Source organism: Triplophysa dalaica, chromosome 16 (genome assembly GCF_015846415.1).
Source record: "Triplophysa dalaica isolate WHDGS20190420 chromosome 16, ASM1584641v1, whole genome shotgun sequence".
Classification (NCBI taxonomy): domain Eukaryota; kingdom Metazoa; phylum Chordata; class Actinopteri; order Cypriniformes; family Nemacheilidae; genus Triplophysa; species Triplophysa dalaica.
The window spans coordinates 22,003,040-22,020,761 of record NC_079557.1 but is presented as its reverse complement, the minus strand read 5'-3'; the positions used below and the strand labels follow the sequence as shown (position 1 = coordinate 22,020,761).

General features: G+C 46.0%; 1 protein-coding gene across 6 annotated transcripts in view; it reads left to right on the top strand.

Moving 5' to 3' along the window:
• gria3b (glutamate receptor, ionotropic, AMPA 3b) overlaps window positions 1–17,722 on the top strand; it is an 84,458-nt gene that overhangs the window by 51,173 nt on the left and 15,563 nt on the right. For all 6 annotated transcript variants that reach the window (XR_008909220.1, XM_056769168.1, XM_056769169.1 and 3 more), the window contains exons 5-10: window positions 9,876–9,929; window positions 10,662–10,823; window positions 12,211–12,378; window positions 12,538–12,642; window positions 13,469–13,576; window positions 15,782–15,988. Coding sequence is in view for 5 of the 6 variants with exons in the window: in XM_056769168.1 (XP_056625146.1) it covers window positions 9,876–9,929; window positions 10,662–10,823; window positions 12,211–12,378; window positions 12,538–12,642; window positions 13,469–13,576; window positions 15,782–15,988 (804 nt within the window). In the remaining variant the exon portion in view is untranslated. The remainder of the gene's footprint in view (window positions 1–9,875; window positions 9,930–10,661; window positions 10,824–12,210; window positions 12,379–12,537; window positions 12,643–13,468; window positions 13,577–15,781; window positions 15,989–17,722) is intronic.

Here is a 17,722-nt window from a genome sequence, read left to right as displayed (position 1 = left end):
ATTTCACAAATTTTTTACTGTTGGCAAATGTTCAATTTTATTAATAGTTTATTACTATTGTTATTGTTCGGCTGCCGGGCAAGCACTCAACTTTCCTTTAGAAAATACAATTCTAGATCTTTTTTCATATTTCGTTTTCTTTCATGGGACTATTTCATGTCATGAATGTGGTTTTCCTTCAAAAATGAAAAAGCCTTTCACCTCTCACAGCAGGCAAGAGTAACAGCAAGCATTTCATGTCTTCTACTGTAAGATTATTTTATTAAGACAAGGAGGGTGTTTATAGTGTTTTTGCACACATGTACCGTCAGGTCAGTGGTGTTTTAGCTGAAGGTCAGATCTGAACAGAAATGAGCCGCAGCAGTCTTGAGCTTTTGTTGAACATCTGGATAGAATGAATGAATGAATGAATGAATGCACTGCTGTTCCTTTCATTGCTTGCCCATGTGCTGGTTTCTCTCTCTCTCTCTCTCTTGAGTCATTCTGCTCTCTCATTGGCCATCGCAGAGGTCTGAATTACCCCCTCAAGGTCACCAAATGTCACAAAGGTACCAGTGCTGGGGGTGGGATCAATGTGACGGCGGGTTAAGGAGGATAACAAAGTGAGTGGAAGAAGATTCTGGTATTTATTTCACATTAACCGAGAGAACAACTCTAATCCAATCCCATAATGCCTTTCAGAGATCACACCACCTTCAGTCCTGTATTATATATGGACTTTCTAGTGAAAAAGCGAACTGACTAACTTTTGCTTGTTTTGATTTGACATGTATGAAAGTATAATATAATCAGTATATTATATACTGATAGTTGTGTTTTTTCTTATTACACTCATACATCTTAAAATGAAGTTCTGATCGGGAGCATCCTGTAACAGTCCTGTCTGTGTTTCTTTGTTTCTAGTGTGTTTTTTCTTATTACACTCATACATCTTAAAATGAAGTTCCCTATCAAAAGCTACACTCGATGCTGCGTTTCAAACGCTATGGGAGAACAGTCTTTGTTCGACCGGTTGTGAAGCACGTGTGTCAAACACGCCAAAAATTATTTTGGCTTTAAATAACCTCGGCAGGTGACGTGGCTAATTACACCCGCACCTGCCGGTTATAAATACGCGTGAATGCGGACGCGTCATCAGGTTTTTTTGTCTTCAAGGACCGCTTTGTGTGTGCGTGTGTGTGAGGGAGAAGTCTCCTTCTTTGTTGTTTTCACTTGAAGAAACAAATAGAAAAAGATATTACCTACATTCTTACACTAGTGACCAAGCACTCTCTGAGTTACTTAGCCTAGTTTAAGAATAAGGAAAATTAAAACAAAACCATGACTGACTCTGATCGGAGATGTGTTCCTCCCTGTGAGAGGATGCTCTCCGATTTCGATAAGCATGAGTTTTGCTTTGAATGCTTGGGGGCTGACCATGCCGCCCAGGGACTTGAGGGAGAGTGTGAACTCTGTGATGTATTTGAATTGAGAGTTCTGCGTGCTCGGCTCGCCTTTTTTAAACGAGACCGAGCCACCTCTTCCTCACCCTGTGGTTCGCGGGTTGTTTTTGCTGATGCACGGGAGACGGAACAGCCCGCTTCTCCCGTGCATTCGCTGAACCGCGACGTCCTCGCGTCCGCTTTTGAAGCGTGCCCCGGCACTTCTTCTGAGCCGGCGGAGGACGAGGTTTCCCTTGTTTCTGCGGGGTTAGATAGCTCCGCCTCGGGGCGTTCCTCTCGCGATATTAAAGCGGTTGAGGATCTACTCGGGGCGGTAACAAAGGCAGTCGACAGACTCAAACTCGACTGGCCGCAGGAACAAGAGGCTTCCAAGAGTTCAAAGCTAAACGACAGATATCTGTCGGGTGGCTGGAGGGATGAGCCTCAAAATCGGGCTCTCCCTTTCTTTGAGGATCTCCACGGCGAACTATCTCGCTCATGGCAGAAACCTCACTCCTCCCGTGTTTTCGTGCCATCGACGTTGATTTATTCGACCATCGTTGGTGCAAGGACACGGGGATACACGGCGATGCCCAAGGTTGAAGAGACGCTGGCTAGCTATCTCTCCCCTGGGACATCGTCGTCCCTGAAGAAGCCTTCTCTTCCCACCAAGCCTTGCAGAGTTACATCTGGGCTGGTGGGAAAGGCTTTTCAGGCAGCGGGTCAGGCTGGTGCTGCACTGCACACCATGGCGGTATTGCAGGCGTACCAGGCTGACCTACTAGATGATGTCAGCACTGGCGGGGTGATTGACGAAGCAGCGTTTTCGGACCTACGCTGCGCCACAGATTTGTCTCTCCGTGCAACCAAGCAGACGGCCCGTGCCATCGGCCGTTCCATGGCTGCTTTGGTTACTGCGGAGAGGCACCTGTGGTTGAACCTCACGGGCATCAAGGACAGGGACAGAACCTTCCTCCTTGATGCCCCGATCTCGCCTTCCGGACTGTTTGGAGATGCGGTTAATACCGTTGTCACCAGGTTCCGGGAGGCGAGACGACATGAGGAGGCTTTCGTAAAATACCTACCCCGCCGTGCCCAAGCGTCTGGAGTGTCTGCCACCCACTCCGGACCAGTTCCACAGTCCCATCCAGGCACACAGTCTCGGATGGGTCCAGTCTACCTGAGACGTGAGGTCCTCCGGCAGAGTGTGGTGAGTCGCGCCCCCCCTCGCAGAGGCAGGGGAGCGGCCCACCGTGCCCCTCAGGCCGCCTCGGGAGGGCAGGACCTGAGGCGCCTTATCTCTTCTAAGAAGAGATCTTAAGATATGTGTGCCCGGGACTGTGGGGATGTGCCCCCACCGAGGAGGGGTTCTTAAAATTCCAAGAGTAATTGGAGGCTCCCCTTCGGCACCGTCAAAAGGTCACTTTGCAATCTCCGCCGCCACTGGGCGTTTCGGGGATTAGCGGGCTCAAAAAGTATGCTAGATGTTCGGTTGACTCCTGCCATATCTCAGGCCGCCATACATCTGGCATCCCCCCAATGAGAAGTGCCAAAATTGATACCCCTTTCGGAGAAAAGCTGGCAGCGTGGAAACTACTGCCGGGTATCTCTCCATGGGTTGAAAGAACCGTAGACCAGGACTACAGGATAAAAATTTGCATATCGCCCTCCGCGAACGGCGTGGTCTTCACGTCCATGCAACTGGAGCGAGCAAATCTGTTGGCACAAGAATTACAAGCCCTGCTGGTTAAAGGGGCCACAGAATGTGTTCCCCTACCAGACAGAGAATTAGGCTACTAAAGCCGGTATATTTTAGTTCCCAAAAGGGATGGGGGATTGCGTCCAAAGACGCACATGTTCAAAATGTTGACAATCAAGATGATTATGTCTTACATTCAGTCCCACGACCGGTTCGTGACGAACGATCTGAAAGTGCATACTTTCATAAAGAGATCCTGCCACAACACAGGAAATTCCTGAGGTTCGCTTTCGGGGGCGAAGCTTACCAGTATCGGGTTCTTCCATTCGGCCTTGCCTTGTCACCCCGCACATACACAAAATGCACCCTGCGACTCCAGGGTATCCGCATTTGAACATAGACGACTGGCTGAATTTAAGCTCAGTCTTGCGAGTTAGCGCTTCGACATTGGGATGTCGTCCTATCTCATCTCAAAGCTCTCGGGTTAAGACTCAACGCCACAAAGAGCGTTCTCTCGTAAAATACAAGGTATTTAGGGAAAATATGGGACTCGACCACGATGCAGGCACAAATGTCTCCTGCACTTGTCGAATCCATCCTGAGCACCCTGAGAAGCATCAGGCTAGGCCAGAAAGCAAAAACTTTCAAAGAGCTATAGGTCTCATGGCGGCGGCTTCCACGGTGATACCTCTGGGATGCCCGCACAAGAGACCGTTTCAGTTGTGGCTCAAAGCCGGGGGTTTTATTCAAGGGCCAACCCCCAAAGGCAGACAAGGGTGACGCGCCAGGGGCTTCTCACCCTTACTATGTGGTTCAGACCTCGGTTTCTGACTTTAGGTCCCACTCTCGGTCCGTGTTGTCGTCGCAAGTTGCTAACGACAGACGCATCCCTTATGGGTTGGGGTGCGGTCTTAAATGGCTGTCCAGCCCAAGGGATCTGGAGAGGTCATCTTCTCGAATGGCACATCAATTGCCTCGAAATGATGGTTGTATTTCTGGCCCTGAAATACCTCCTCCGGTAGTTACGAGGCTACCACGTCCTAGTGCGGGGGGACAACACTTCGGTAGTCTCGTACATAAATCACCAGGGTGGACTGCGGTCGCGCCACCTGAAAACATTGGCCCAGCAGATTCTGCCCTGGGTCGAGGGCACATTTCTGTCCCTCAGTGCAATTCACATCCCTGGGCATATGAATGTGGGAGCAGACTTGCTGTCCAGACAAGCTGTGACAAACGGGGAATGGAAACTCCACCCCGAAGTAGTCAAATCTGGGAAAGATTTTACGAAACAGAGGTGGACCTCTTTGCTACGTAGGAGACAGCATAATGTCCCCTCTACTTCTCTCTGACTCGTCCAGCTCCCCTGGGTCTGGACGCGATGGCCCATACGTGGCCCAAACTGCGTCTTTACGCATTTCCTCCAGCAGCTCTGCTCCCGGGAGTCCTGGCGAAGGTCCGTCAACAGGGGTCTCGCCTCTTATTGATAGCTCCCCATTGGCCAACCAGAATCTGGTTCTCGGACCTAGTATCCCTCCTAGACGGCTCTCCTTGGGCGATCCCAGTCAGGAGAGATCTTTTATCTCAGGCACAGGGGACAGTGTTTCATCCTCGTCCCGAGCTCTGGAACCTCCATGTCTGGCCCCTGAAGGGCACCAGCTGAGAGATGTCGAGCTTCCGCCTAATGTAGTAGAGACTATTCTAAGTGCTAGGCCTCCCTCCACTAGAAGGAGCTACGCCCTAACATGGAGCGATGTTCACAGATGGTGCATGGTACACCATGCAGACCCAATTACTGCCAGATCGTTTCAGTTTTGGAGTTTCTGCAAGAGAAACTGTCCTCGGTGACAAGCCGCGGTACTCTCAGGGTTTATGTGGCCGCCATTTCGGCTTGCCACGCCCTGATTGATGGGGTTTCTGTGGGAAACACCCTTTACTCGCCCGATTTATTGTGGAGCAAGGCGGCCGATGCCTCCTTCTAGAAGGACAGTCCCTCCATGGGACTATGGGGTCCTGTTTAAATTATGCCCCTGGGATGGTCAAAGCTATTCTGCATCCTCACCCCAGGTGCTTGCCTAAAGTTCCGTTCTCCACTGTGCATACGGTTATTCTTGAGGCCTTTTGCCCTCCGCCGTTCACGACGTCAGAGCAGGAACGATTACATCGACTGTGTCCAGTACGTGCTCTTCAGACTTACGTCCACCGCACTAGCCAGTGGCGTAAATCAGAGCAACTTTTTATATGCTATGGGGGCCGCAATAAAGGGCGGCTGTAACAAAGCAAACAATATCACATTGGGTGAGGATGCTATTGCTCTGGCCTATGAGGCGCGCTGTCAAGCTTCACCTCTAGGAGTCAGAGCTCATTCCACAAGGGGGGTTTCATCTTCTATGGCCTTAACAAGAGTTATCCCCTTGCAGCAAGTGTGTGATGCGGCGGGCTGGTCCTTTCCGCACACATTTGTTAGATTTTGTAGTCTGGATGTCCATGCCACTCCAGGCTCACGTGTCCTGGAGTCCACATCCCAGAGTCGTATCTGAGGCCTCCTCTCGGATTGTGCACACACGTCACACAACCTTGGGGGTTCCAGACACTTCCAGTGCGGCGGCGTTGGTATTCTCGTTCCCATAGCGTTTGAAACGCAGCATCGAGTGTAGCTTTTGATAGGGAACGTCTCGGGTTACTTGGCTGTAACCCTGTTCCCTGAAAAAGCGGGAACGAGATGCTGCGCCTCAATGCCGCACTGTAGGCGTGCCCGGACGTCCTTTCAGACAAAGTTGGAACCTGATGACGCGTCCGCATTCACGCGTATTTATAACCGGCAGGTGCGGGTGTAATTAGCCACGTCACCTGCCGAGGTTATTTAAAGCCAAAATAATTTTTGGCGTGTTTGACACACGTGCTTCACAACCGGTCGAACAAAGACTGTTCTCCCATAGCGTTTGAAACGCAGCATCTCGTTCCCGCTTTTTCAGGGAACAGGGTTACAGCCAAGTAACCCGAGACGTTCTGATCGGGAGCATCCTGTAACAGTCCTGTCTGTGTTTCTTTGTTTCTAGTGTGTTTTTTCTTTCACCCTTGTTTCCTTTTAGCCACGCCCCCTTACCATGGACTTTCATCACAGACCACACCCACCTCATCTGTTACCATGACTATTGGTTGATTCATTGCCACTCTCTGTGTATAACTAGCCCTCATGTTTCTTTGTCCTGTGTCCAGCTTTTTTGTGTGTATCTGTTGTCGGTGAGTGTTCTGTCATGTTTTATAGATCATGTTTTTGTTTAGAATGTGTTTTGGATGAATAAACTGTGTTCTCTTTAACTGGCCCTCGGTGGAACTTTATTGCACATTAGAGGGTGAGATTGGAATGGATTTGCCATCACAATCCCGCAAAAAAACTGGGGATAAATCCCTTCCCAATCCAGGAAGAATGACTCCATTTTTCCCTCCTCCTCCCGTGTTTTTTCATTAAAAAAAATGTTACTTCAGACCGCACAGAAATGTCGGTGAGCACCACAGATGCATCATTTCTCCCAGTTTAATCGTTGCAGCGTGAGTTTCGGGTCCGACTTCATTTACATTTAGATTTTCGTGGCTTCAGTCTAGTGAGTTCATGGGGAAGCCGCCGCCTTCTTCTCTTATATTATTGGTGGTTGACATACAGGACCAACTTGGTGCATCGCTGCCAGCACCTGTTAAGGGTGTGTGTGTGTGTGTGTGTGTGATGCTGGTATGTGTGTGTGTGTGTGTGATGCTGGTATGTGTGTGTGTGTTGCTGGTACGGGTGTGTGTGTGTGTGATGCTGGTACGTGTGTGTGTGTGTGATGCTGGTATGTGTGTGTGTGTGTGTGATGCTGGTATGTGTGTGTCTGTGTGTGTGTGTGATGCTGGTACGTGTGTGTGTGATGCTGGTATGTGTGTGTGTGTGTGATGCTGGTACGGGTGTGTGTGTGTGATGCTGGTATGGGTGTGTGTGTGTGTGTGATGCTGGTACGGGTGTGTGTGTGTGATGCTGGTACGGGTGTGTGTGTGTGATGCTGGTACGGGTGTGTGTGTGTGTGATGCTGGTACGGGTGTGTGTGTGTGATCCTGGTACGGGTGTGTGTGTGTGATGCTGGTATGGGTGTGTGTGTGTGTGTGATGCTGGTACGGGTGTGTGTGTGTGATGCTGGTACGGGTGTGTGTGTGTGATGCTGGTATGGGTGTGTGTGTGTGTGATGCTGGTACGGGTGTGTGTGTGTGATGCTGGTACGGGTGTGTGTGTGTGATGCTGGTATGTGTGTGTGTGTGTGTGTGTGTGTGATGCTGGTATGTGTGTGTGTGTGTGATGCTGGTACGGGTGTGTGTGTGTGATGCTGGTATGTGTGTGTGTGTGTGTGATGCTGGTATGTGTGTGTGTGTGTGTGTGTGTGGTGCTGGTACGGGTGTGTGTGTGTGATGCTGGTACGGGTGTGTGTGTGTGATGCTGGTACGGGTGTGTGTGTGTGTGTGTGTGTGTGTGTGTGTGTGTGATGCTGGTACGGGTGTGTGTGTGTGTGATGCTGGTACGGGTGTGTGTGTGTGATGCTGGTATGTGTGTGTGTGTGTGATGCTGGTACGGGTGTGTGTGTGTGTGATGCTGGTATGTGTGTGTGTGTGTGATGCTGGTACGGGTGTGTGTGTGTGTGATGCTGGTACGGGTGTGTGTGTGTGTGATGCTGGTACGGGTGTGTGTGTGTGTGATGCTGGTACGGGTGTGTGATGCTGGTACGGGTGTGTGTGTGTGATGCTGGTACGGGTGTGTGTGTGTGATGCTGGTATGTGTGTGTGTGTGTGTGTGTGTGTGATGCTGGTATGTGTGTGTGTGTGTGTGTGTGTGGTGCTGGTACGGGTGTGTGTGTGTGATGCTGGTACGGGTGTGTGTGTGTGATGCTGGTACGGGTGTGTGTGATGCTGGTACGGGTGTGTGTGTGTGTGTGTGTGTGTGTGTGTGATGCTGGTACGGGTGTGTGTGTGTGTGATGCTGGTACGGGTGTGTGTGTGTGATGCTGGTATGTGTGTGTGTGTGTGATGCTGGTACGGGTGTGTGTGTGTGTGTGTGTGTGTGTGTGTGTGTGTGTGTGTGTGTGTGATGCTGGTACGGGTGTGTGTGTGTGTGATGCTGGTACGGGTGTGTGTGTGTGATGCTGGTATGTGTGTGTGTGTGTGATGCTGGTACGGGTGTGTGTGTGTGTGATGCTGGTACGGGTGTGTGTGTGTGTGATGCTGGTACGGGTGTGTGTGTGTGTGATGCTGGTACGGGTGTGTGATGCTGGTACGGGTGTGTGTGTGTGATGCTGGTACGGGCGTGTGTGTGTGTGATGCTGGTATGGGTGTGTGTGTGTGTGATGCTGGTACGGGTGTGTGTGTGTGATGCTGGTACGGGTGTGTGTGTGTGATGCTGGTATGGGTGTGTGTGTGTGTGTGTGGAGCCTGTGAACAGTGTCATTAGGTCCTGACTGGGTTCAGATGTCCTGCTGGCTCACAGGCTGTGAAGTTCAGTTGTGAGTTCTGTTCTTCTGCCAGATCTCAGTCAGGTGTGATGTGCCCGCAGCAGTATTTGTTTTTGGGATGGCAGCGACACCTTCACTGGAGCCAAGAGTCAAGGGCAAAAACAAGCATAGAGAAGATGCTACAGTGACATCATGATATCAGCTTTAGGAACCTTGAGTTCAATAGCTTGAGAAAAGTGACCTGGTGTAAATATGCATCATTGAATTGTTCTTTTGTTCAGAATCTCTGTGTTATGAAGTTAGTGATGTTGTTGTTCTAGCGGCGTGCTCATGAGATCAGAAGGGGAAAGTCTTCTGCTGGGCAGATTTCATTCTCCCGTCCTGTGCAGCGCGTGCTGAAAGACAACAACACAATCACATACAGTCAATGCACATTTCTCTTCAAACAAACATGAACACAGCTTAATACCACAGTCATCATTTCTGCATTTTTTTTACCAACAATGATCCAGTAAAGCCACTGATGCTGATACATCAACATGAACATGTCAAATAAAATGAGTTCTACACATGGGTTGGGTTCTGCAGAAGAAGGCTCATGCGCAGATGAAGAACCTCAGTATTTTCCTTTATCTGATGTATCTTATTAGGGGGAAAGCTACAGTGGATCAAATATTAAAGCAGGTTTTTATGAATGATGGAATGTTTCAAACTTACAAGCCCACCTCATGAATATGAATCACTTGATTTAATATCCAATAAGCTCAGTAGTCTTTCATGATTAGCTGACAGACGGTAAAAAGCAGATAGGAAATAAAATTGCTTTAACATGGCCATCACTTTTGTCCCTACTGTATATCATTTGTAAATAAATATGCTGTATAATGAATATTTCTCCAGCCTGTGATGTAAACAGATGTGTCAAGTTGTCCAGTGTTTGTATTCTTTTATTCCCTCGTCTCTGACTGGTCTCATGGCTGTGGTGGGTACAGTAAGGGGTCTGTCATGAGGGGCCGATGAGGTCACAGGTCTAGTCCGGTCCATGACACACACACTATAGTGTACATGAGAAATCACTTCAGAGATATAAAAGGTTTGGTGTTTTTCACGAGAAAGAGCGTTCGTCTCACTACAGCAGCAACATCCATCAGTTCTGAACATCTTTATCAGTGTGTCACCAGAGAGGCTGTAAATGGAGAGAGAAGCTCACCTGAGAGACGCTGGGATGCCCTCTGTGCTCTCGTTTTTACATGGATGGATAACTCTTATTGATTCTTTCTTCTGTAGGTTGTGGCGCTGGGGAAGAACAGTCGGGGTTACCATTATATTATTGCCAATCTGGTGAGTTTCATCTCTCTCTTACTGCTTTACAGAAAAGACTGGGAATATGTCAATAAAACTAAAAGAAAGCTATCCTTCAATGTATACATACAATACCATACACTGTCTCTTATCTTTCCCTTATTTCATATGATGGATGCAAAGCTGCTTTGCAACAATGAAAACTGTGAAAAGCGCTTTATAAATGAAACTGAATGGAATTGATTTAAATGTATAACTGAATGGCTAAATACAGAAATGATTTCCAGTGCAGACTTTTATTGGACTGTTCTTTGTTCTCAGAATCTTGATATTTTAGATGTTCAGCCCCCATCCCCAAAAACATATTTGTTTGTAATGTCAAAACTGTCGGATCATATAAGATGTGTTTTGAAGTTATTAATGTAGGTATGAAATTCATTCCCTCAGTTTTGTTTCATGTTTTAGGTAAGGTTTTATACTGTAGCAAAGGCTTGTTGTTGTTGTTCTGCTTGAGTTATGTAAGTGTTTTGTTTGAGGGCATAATGGTGATAACAGACTATTACTACTCTATATTTCTCAGGCCATAAGCACATAAACACTTCTCCTGGTGTGTCATTAAGCTCAATTACTGTATAAACCTCCAACAAATGAACCATTTAGTGCAAGTAACAAAAACACAAAACCTTATTGCAATGATGATAACATCAGCATGATGTATCAGAGGTTTCAGGAAAGATTTAATAATCTGATGTCCTCCATCTTCTTCCACAGGGCTTCACCAACATCAGTCTGGATAAAGTGTTTCAGGGTGGAGCAAACATCAGTGGCTTCCAGATCATCAATCCTGAGAACCCTGTTGTACAACAGTTCCTCCAACGCTGGGACCGTCTGGATGAAAGAGAGTTTCCAGAAGCTAGAAATACTCCTCTGAAGGTAAAACAATCATTATAATAAAAACCTGTTGTGCGGTGAAAAGAGCAGCTTTAGACTGGACTTGATCAAGCTGGTTTATGGTGGTTTGGTGCTGAAATATATAGTAGCTGCAGTAGATGCGTCGCCAACAGGCTTTTCTTAAGAAACTAGTTGAGCAACAAAAGTGAATGTAGTTTAGAGACACCAGCGAGCATCACTCAGACTCAGACTCATTATTTGTATGCTGTTGTGTGAGATGCTTCCTCTTGGTTTCCTCAGTCTTCTGTTCTTTGACTTTCTTTCTTTGTTTTATTTCTCTTTTTCACCCTCCTGCAACAGTCAATATATTGACATTCAGTCCAAGGTGCTGCTGAGCCCTGAGCTCAATTTACATCTTATTAAAGAATGATCATGAGAGGAATAGATTTTAGCCGGCTTTAATTAAGTTTTGCTTGTGGACGGGTGGGTAAGAAACAGTCACGCTTCTGTCAAACTGGTGAGCAGGTTGAGATAGACTCGAAAGAGTTTAAAAGCACTTCACAGCAGTTGTCAATGAAGCATCTTACAAAACATGTCCTCGCCATTAAACAACAGAGAAAAGTTTATTTGCTTAACCAACATAAAGGCAGTTTTAAGAACTATTACGATCTTGAAATATTTAAAAAAAACTTTTAAAAAAAATGAAGTCATTTCCATCATTGCAGTAGTGAGAATCATTCTTACTTGACATGAAAGTAGTTTTAAAAAGTAAAAGATGACAATTCATTCTTTTAATTTAAGGATGAAAACAGACATTCTCCAAACTGACTTGTTAAAAATCACACGCACACATTTCTAATAAGAAAAAGACTTCAGTCAGTATTTAAAGAAGACATCAGAAGACATTGTGACTGAAGTATGTGGAATTATCTTCTTTTTACATGACAGTACTTTTATTTCATTCACTGAGTTTTCTGGCCATAAACGCTTTGAAGAAATACGAATAAGATAAAACAGCGATGCTCACGGCGAAATTAGTGGATGCCAGCTTGTTCTCTTCTCTGGTTTGAAACGGGTTGTAATTACAGATTGCACCCGTGAACAACAATAGCAGCAAAAGAGGCACTGAACTAAACATTTTACATATCTCTGTAATTAGAAACCTGCTTAACACTCTTTATATAGCAAGTAACAATGAACAGGCCACATTGCTGAAGTGTGTCGTCCTTTGTTGCGTTTGCCAGCTATGATTACATGCGTTAATGCATCGCAATTATCTTTCATTATGTGCATCAACACGCGCTGGCAGATCTGACAGAGAGCAGCTTATTTTAACCCTCGTCAAAGTGTTTACTTACAGATAATGTGTTTGCTCTGACAAACAACAGTTGGTGTGAGGTGTGTAACCCGTGACTGTGGTTGTGTACAGTATACCTCGGCGCTATCCTACGACGCCATCCTGGTCATTGCCGAGGCTTTCCGTTACCTGCGACGCCAGCGAGTAGACGTGTCCAGACGGGGCAGTGCCGGGGATTGCCTGGCCAACCCCGCGGTCCCTTGGAGCCAAGGCATTGACATTGAAAGAGCTCTGAAAATGGTGAGACCGACTCCTTTCCTCTGCATCATTTTTTTTTCTCGATGGTCAGAGCGCTAGCTTGCTGCCAAATTACGCCTACGTTACGCTTCATTTCTTTACGCCGACGCGTTCTATTCCACTCCCCAGTTTCAAAGGGCTTTTTTGCTTTGTGTTTGGCAGGTCCAGGTGCCGGGCATGACTGGAAATATCCAGTTTGACAGCTTTGGCCGCAGATCAAACTACACTATTGACGTTTATGAAATGAAAACAGGGGGGCCGAGAAAAGTAAGTCAGCAGTCAATCCATTTGTTGGGAAACTCATTAAGGTCAGTGTGAGAATTCAGAGTGGACACACATCTTTATTCTTTCCTCCCCGAGACCAATGACTGTCATAAACTCTATTATCTAGGTCCATTGACATCATTTGCCTGCTGCAACTTACTGCATAATAAAACCCCCATACGAAAATGAACCTTTTTTGTGGTACAAGTGTAGTAACCATGTTTTTTTGGTGGATTGATTACTTGGGCAAAATCATGGTTTTACTACAGGAACCATGTTTTTTGGGTTTTAACTATAGTAAGGGATCTCTACAGTAGTTGTTACCCAACATCTGTGAAGGTATACTGCAGCATAGCAGAGATGAGACTAGTGTCACCTGAGGTCAGACGGGTTCAGTGGCGGTCGGCTGTGATTTACAGGACTGTGTGGGATGCTCACCTCAGTAATGTCTCACGCATCGATAACCGTTCTGACACATGCCACTCAAATGCTAAGCACTTCATAACGCATAGAAACATGCTCGTGATAGAAATACATGGTTTCTGCAATACTACTGCAGATCTGAGAGGGACTTCAATTTCCCGGAAAATTCCACCATAAGCACTTTTTGCCTGTTTAACAAAAGTGAGCCAACAGTTTGCCTCTTTCGTTTAACTCCGGGCTATGAGTGCTGCACAGGAACCTGATAGTGTTCTAATGAACACAGTCTTATGAGAGTACAGATCCACAACAGCCTGCTTAGGAGAGACTGAAGGGGGGTGGGCAGTTAGTGTTAGTGTTGTAGAAATGCCTCGTGCTCAATAATAACCACAATGTTTTCCCTTTGCAGATTGGATACTGGAACGAGTTTGAGCGCTTTGTAAATATAATGGATCTGCAGTTCAGCAACGATACCTCCTCAGTGGAAAACCGAACAATTGTGGTCACTACTATTATGGTACACGCTCCACGATGTTTTAAACGTGTCGCATATTCTGCCCATCAGGGTCATGGTGTTGACTCCTAGATTGATACATTCTGTCCTGGGCGGGCAGAAGTACGTTTCTTTTCTGTTGCTTTCCATCCACTCATTACATGTTGAAACAGTCGAACGCAAAAGAAACCCGGCAGATGAGTGTTTCAACTGTATCAGTGTGGGTGTCAAAGCATTTTAAGTTTCCATAAATCAGTGGCCTGTCGTAGCAGTGACATCACAATAACGGCATTATAGGTATGATTACATTGACATCATCAAAGTAGACATACAGTGCATACGTAGGTAAGAGTCACTTCCACTCATCAAGTAAATGGTGAACGACACATGGATTAAAGCAGCACGCTAATGTTAATACTCATGCTAACAGCAGCAAAGAAGGGTTCGATGGTTTGCCTCTGGCAATGTGAAATAGCATTTGACTCTGGCCGGGTTTGGTCCTCTTAGATCTGTTTTACATTGACCGGTGGACTGTTCCGTACTGACGCATCACTTCATCTCTGGCCGCTAACGGAATTAGCTTCAGCCTTCAATTGGCCGAGCAATTGCGCGTCTCTGAGAAATTCCAATCGATGCTCGCCGTGTAAAACAAAAATTGCTTGTAATTCTCCTGTCTGACAGAAAGCGCAGGTCAGTCTTTGAAATCACTTGAATGCAAGAGATTAAAGCAAACATCTGCCGGTTATTCCGTCACTGGATGTAGCGGCTAATTCAGGAGGGAAACAATGGCAGAAAGGATGAGGTGAGAGGATACATTCAGCTCGGAACAAACAAACCATCGCTAACCCTCCGACACTTTAATTGTGTCTGATTCTAATGGGATACGCTGTGTCTCAGCGAGAAGCCATGTTGTTTGGTAATAATGATGTGCTTAAAAAAGCAAGCCGCTGACGCAACCTTTCCAATGGAGAGAGAAGAATAAAACAAGCTTGCTCGATTGTCTTTTTTTAATTCAGTGTGTTATCAAAGTAGGTTTTGCTTTGGTTTTCTAGCTGAAAAGACCAGCATACAAATGTGTTGTGTTCTTCAACTTCTTTGCTGGTGAAATGGAAAGAATGCCTGTTGACCAGCTAACCCACCCGAATTAAGACTGTTTAAACCAGCCTGAAACCATTGGTGTCTGTCTTTTCAGCTGATGTTTAATGTTCTTTTGAATGATTAAGGCTTCTGGTAGATATAATCCTACATAGCATCATGCTTGTCCAAACTGAATCGACTCCACGGCCATTTACTTCATGAGACGGATTCCTTCTCACTTCACTTGTTGTTGTCTTCCTCATCTATCATCTCTCACCCTCGACTCATCTCAAATTACAACACCTGCATGCATGCGTGAAAGAGAGAACTTGGATTCATTTCCAGTGCTGCGTCGGGGTCTTGGGCTTTGTTTATACCTGATGTCCTCCATCTCAGTGGATCCAATTACAAGTGGTAATACAAAAATAACAGGAATAAACGTGCAAGAGATTGAACAGAACAATGATCCAAAAACCTGACGTCAACATCCCGTGAGAAATTCATGCGTGAAGTGCGTGCGTTGGAAAATTTGCAGAGTCCAAGACAAAATTATTATGTATGGATCTATTTGTCCAAGGAGCAAAATGTATACCTCACGGACCCTTGTGGGACATCCCCCCCCCCAACGACGGCCCTAAACACAGGTGCTCAGTGGAAATCTATGTACGATACAGGAAAAAAACAGTCCAAGGTTAAACTCCTCGAGACTCTTTGTAATTCTGAAGCCTTTGCGCCAACAAGTGGTTGAGGAATTCTTACATATGACTGACACCAAGGCCATGTTTACTGTATAATATCAGGTTGAGATGGCAGTCTGTCTCAGCTGAACACTTGTGATTGGATCACCCAAGACAAATGTTAAAAGCAGCTGTGTTTGAAGGGATCGGGCACACTGGCATAGCGTTCCGACCGACCACGGCCAAATGTGGATCCATGTTCCACAATCCTCTGTATTTCCTCTTGTATCAGTTCCAGTTTGCTAGATCAAGCGTGTGAAAGAACGGGTGGGTGGGTAGAGTATGAATGAGTGATATCCCAGCATGCCTGCATGCCTGTGACTGATAAGCTGTCGGTGGGCTCCGGCGCCTGTGACACCAAATATGAACACAAGAAAGGAAGACAGCAATAAATGAACGTGTGTTTGATTAACAGGAGGCGCCATACGTGATGTACAAGAAAAACCACATGCATCTGGAAGGCAATGACAAGTATGAAGGCTACTGTGTCGATTTAGCTTCTGAGATTGCCAAACATGTTGGGATTAAGTACAGACTGTCTATAGTCATGGACGGAAAATACGGCGCCCGCGACCCTGAAACCAAGACATGGAACGGGATGGTGGGTGAACTCGTGTATGGGGTGAGTACTGGATGTTTTGATCTTCTTCCCCGGTCTCTTTCACACCTGCTGAACATAGTGTAAATGATAAAGTGAGGAGCAAAGACGAAAAAAGCTGTTCCTTCAGTGCTGAGATTGACTGGAAATGTCTTGCTGTTGTTCAAGTATAACTAAAGCCAGAAGGCGCTGGTGGCGAGATTGTGTTTTAAAAATGTTCCTTGCCAGCATGCAGCGCTTTGATTCATGGCTCTGCTGTTGGATCTCAAAGGCAATTTTCACAGTGTGCTCAGGCAGCCCGCCATTTTTGCATTTGTCAAAGCGCTCCCCTGCTATAGATGGAGGAGAACCCAGTGAAATCACTTCCAATTCCCCGGCCCGACATTCAAGACGGAAGACCCTATACAAAATGCATGAGGGTTAGGCTACCTCGTCTGTTCAATTTCCTTATCATCAGCCAGAGAGATTGCCTGGTTTTGATGTGCTAACGTTGGAAATTAGACTCAAGTTATTCTCCAAATGAAAAAAATAAGAAATGCGGCATGTGGAGATAAAAAGAAAAAATATTGCCATCAAGAAACCCTCTAGCAGCATAATGGTGGCTGGCCGCTGTCAAGCTCAAACAGTCAGGGCAAATGTTTCCCACCAACGCTAGACCTCTGACAGATTTATTCATTCCTGTTTGTGTGTCTCTCACAGACATACCTTCACGATAACAACCGAATATCTCTGAGATAAAGTCGTTTAGAATTCTTTTAAGCAATTGTTTATTTTCTTATTGTAGGCCCACAATGTGTGTAGGGTATGGAGTAGGGCAGGGGTCTTCAACTACTTTTCATTCAGGGCCACATAAGTATAAATAGGATGCAGAACCATATTCTATTATTTTTGTATTTCTGCATTTTGTAACTTTTATGCTGTTTTTTGTTGTTGTTGCTGTTACTTATAGGACATACGTTGCATCCAGTAGTTTTGAAGAAATGTAATTAAAAGGGACATAGTATTTTTAGTTGAATTTGATTGTCCTTATTGTGTTAGTCTACCCAAAATGAAATTGCTGTTCATGTATTCACCCCCAGTCCCCTAGTCAGTCAAAGATGTTGATAACATTGTTTTTCCAAGAACACAACACCAACGTTTTTGTTCATCACAAAAGTAATCCCTGCCCCATTGTGATTTTAAAATCGTGTCTTATAAAGCGAATCAATTGATCTGTGCAAGAAACTGAACGCTCTTATCACATCTTCGGGTGAATTCCAACGCATTCATGTGGCCCTCGCACTTATAGGGCAGATCCTCTGTAGTGTGAGTTCTGGAGGGAGATGGACTGCTGTTTCTCATACAGTAAATAGACATATTTTCATACATAATGAACGCAGTTATAAAAACAACACAGTTTTCCCTTCTCTGAGACAACCGTTCACGTCATGTACTCTTCCTGCAGTTACTTTCAAGGGCACAAGACTCGTTTTAGAACGTGACCTATCATGTGCGCAAACTGATTCCCTGAGGCTGTGGATTGGTGGGTGTAACGTTGAAAATATCAAGTTTCTTGGACAAATCGCTTTAGAAGACATCAGTTTATCGTTATGAGCCTCGGGGATTACTTTCGTATTGATTGTAGCAGTGTTTTGGACTTTCAAAGATGTTGCATCTCAGGACGTAGATTTCTTAAAGCACACCGTTCTTAAAGTCTCTTCACTTATTTGAAATGTTAAGACGGGGCGGGTCAAGATGATGGACGGCCGCCAGTTGACC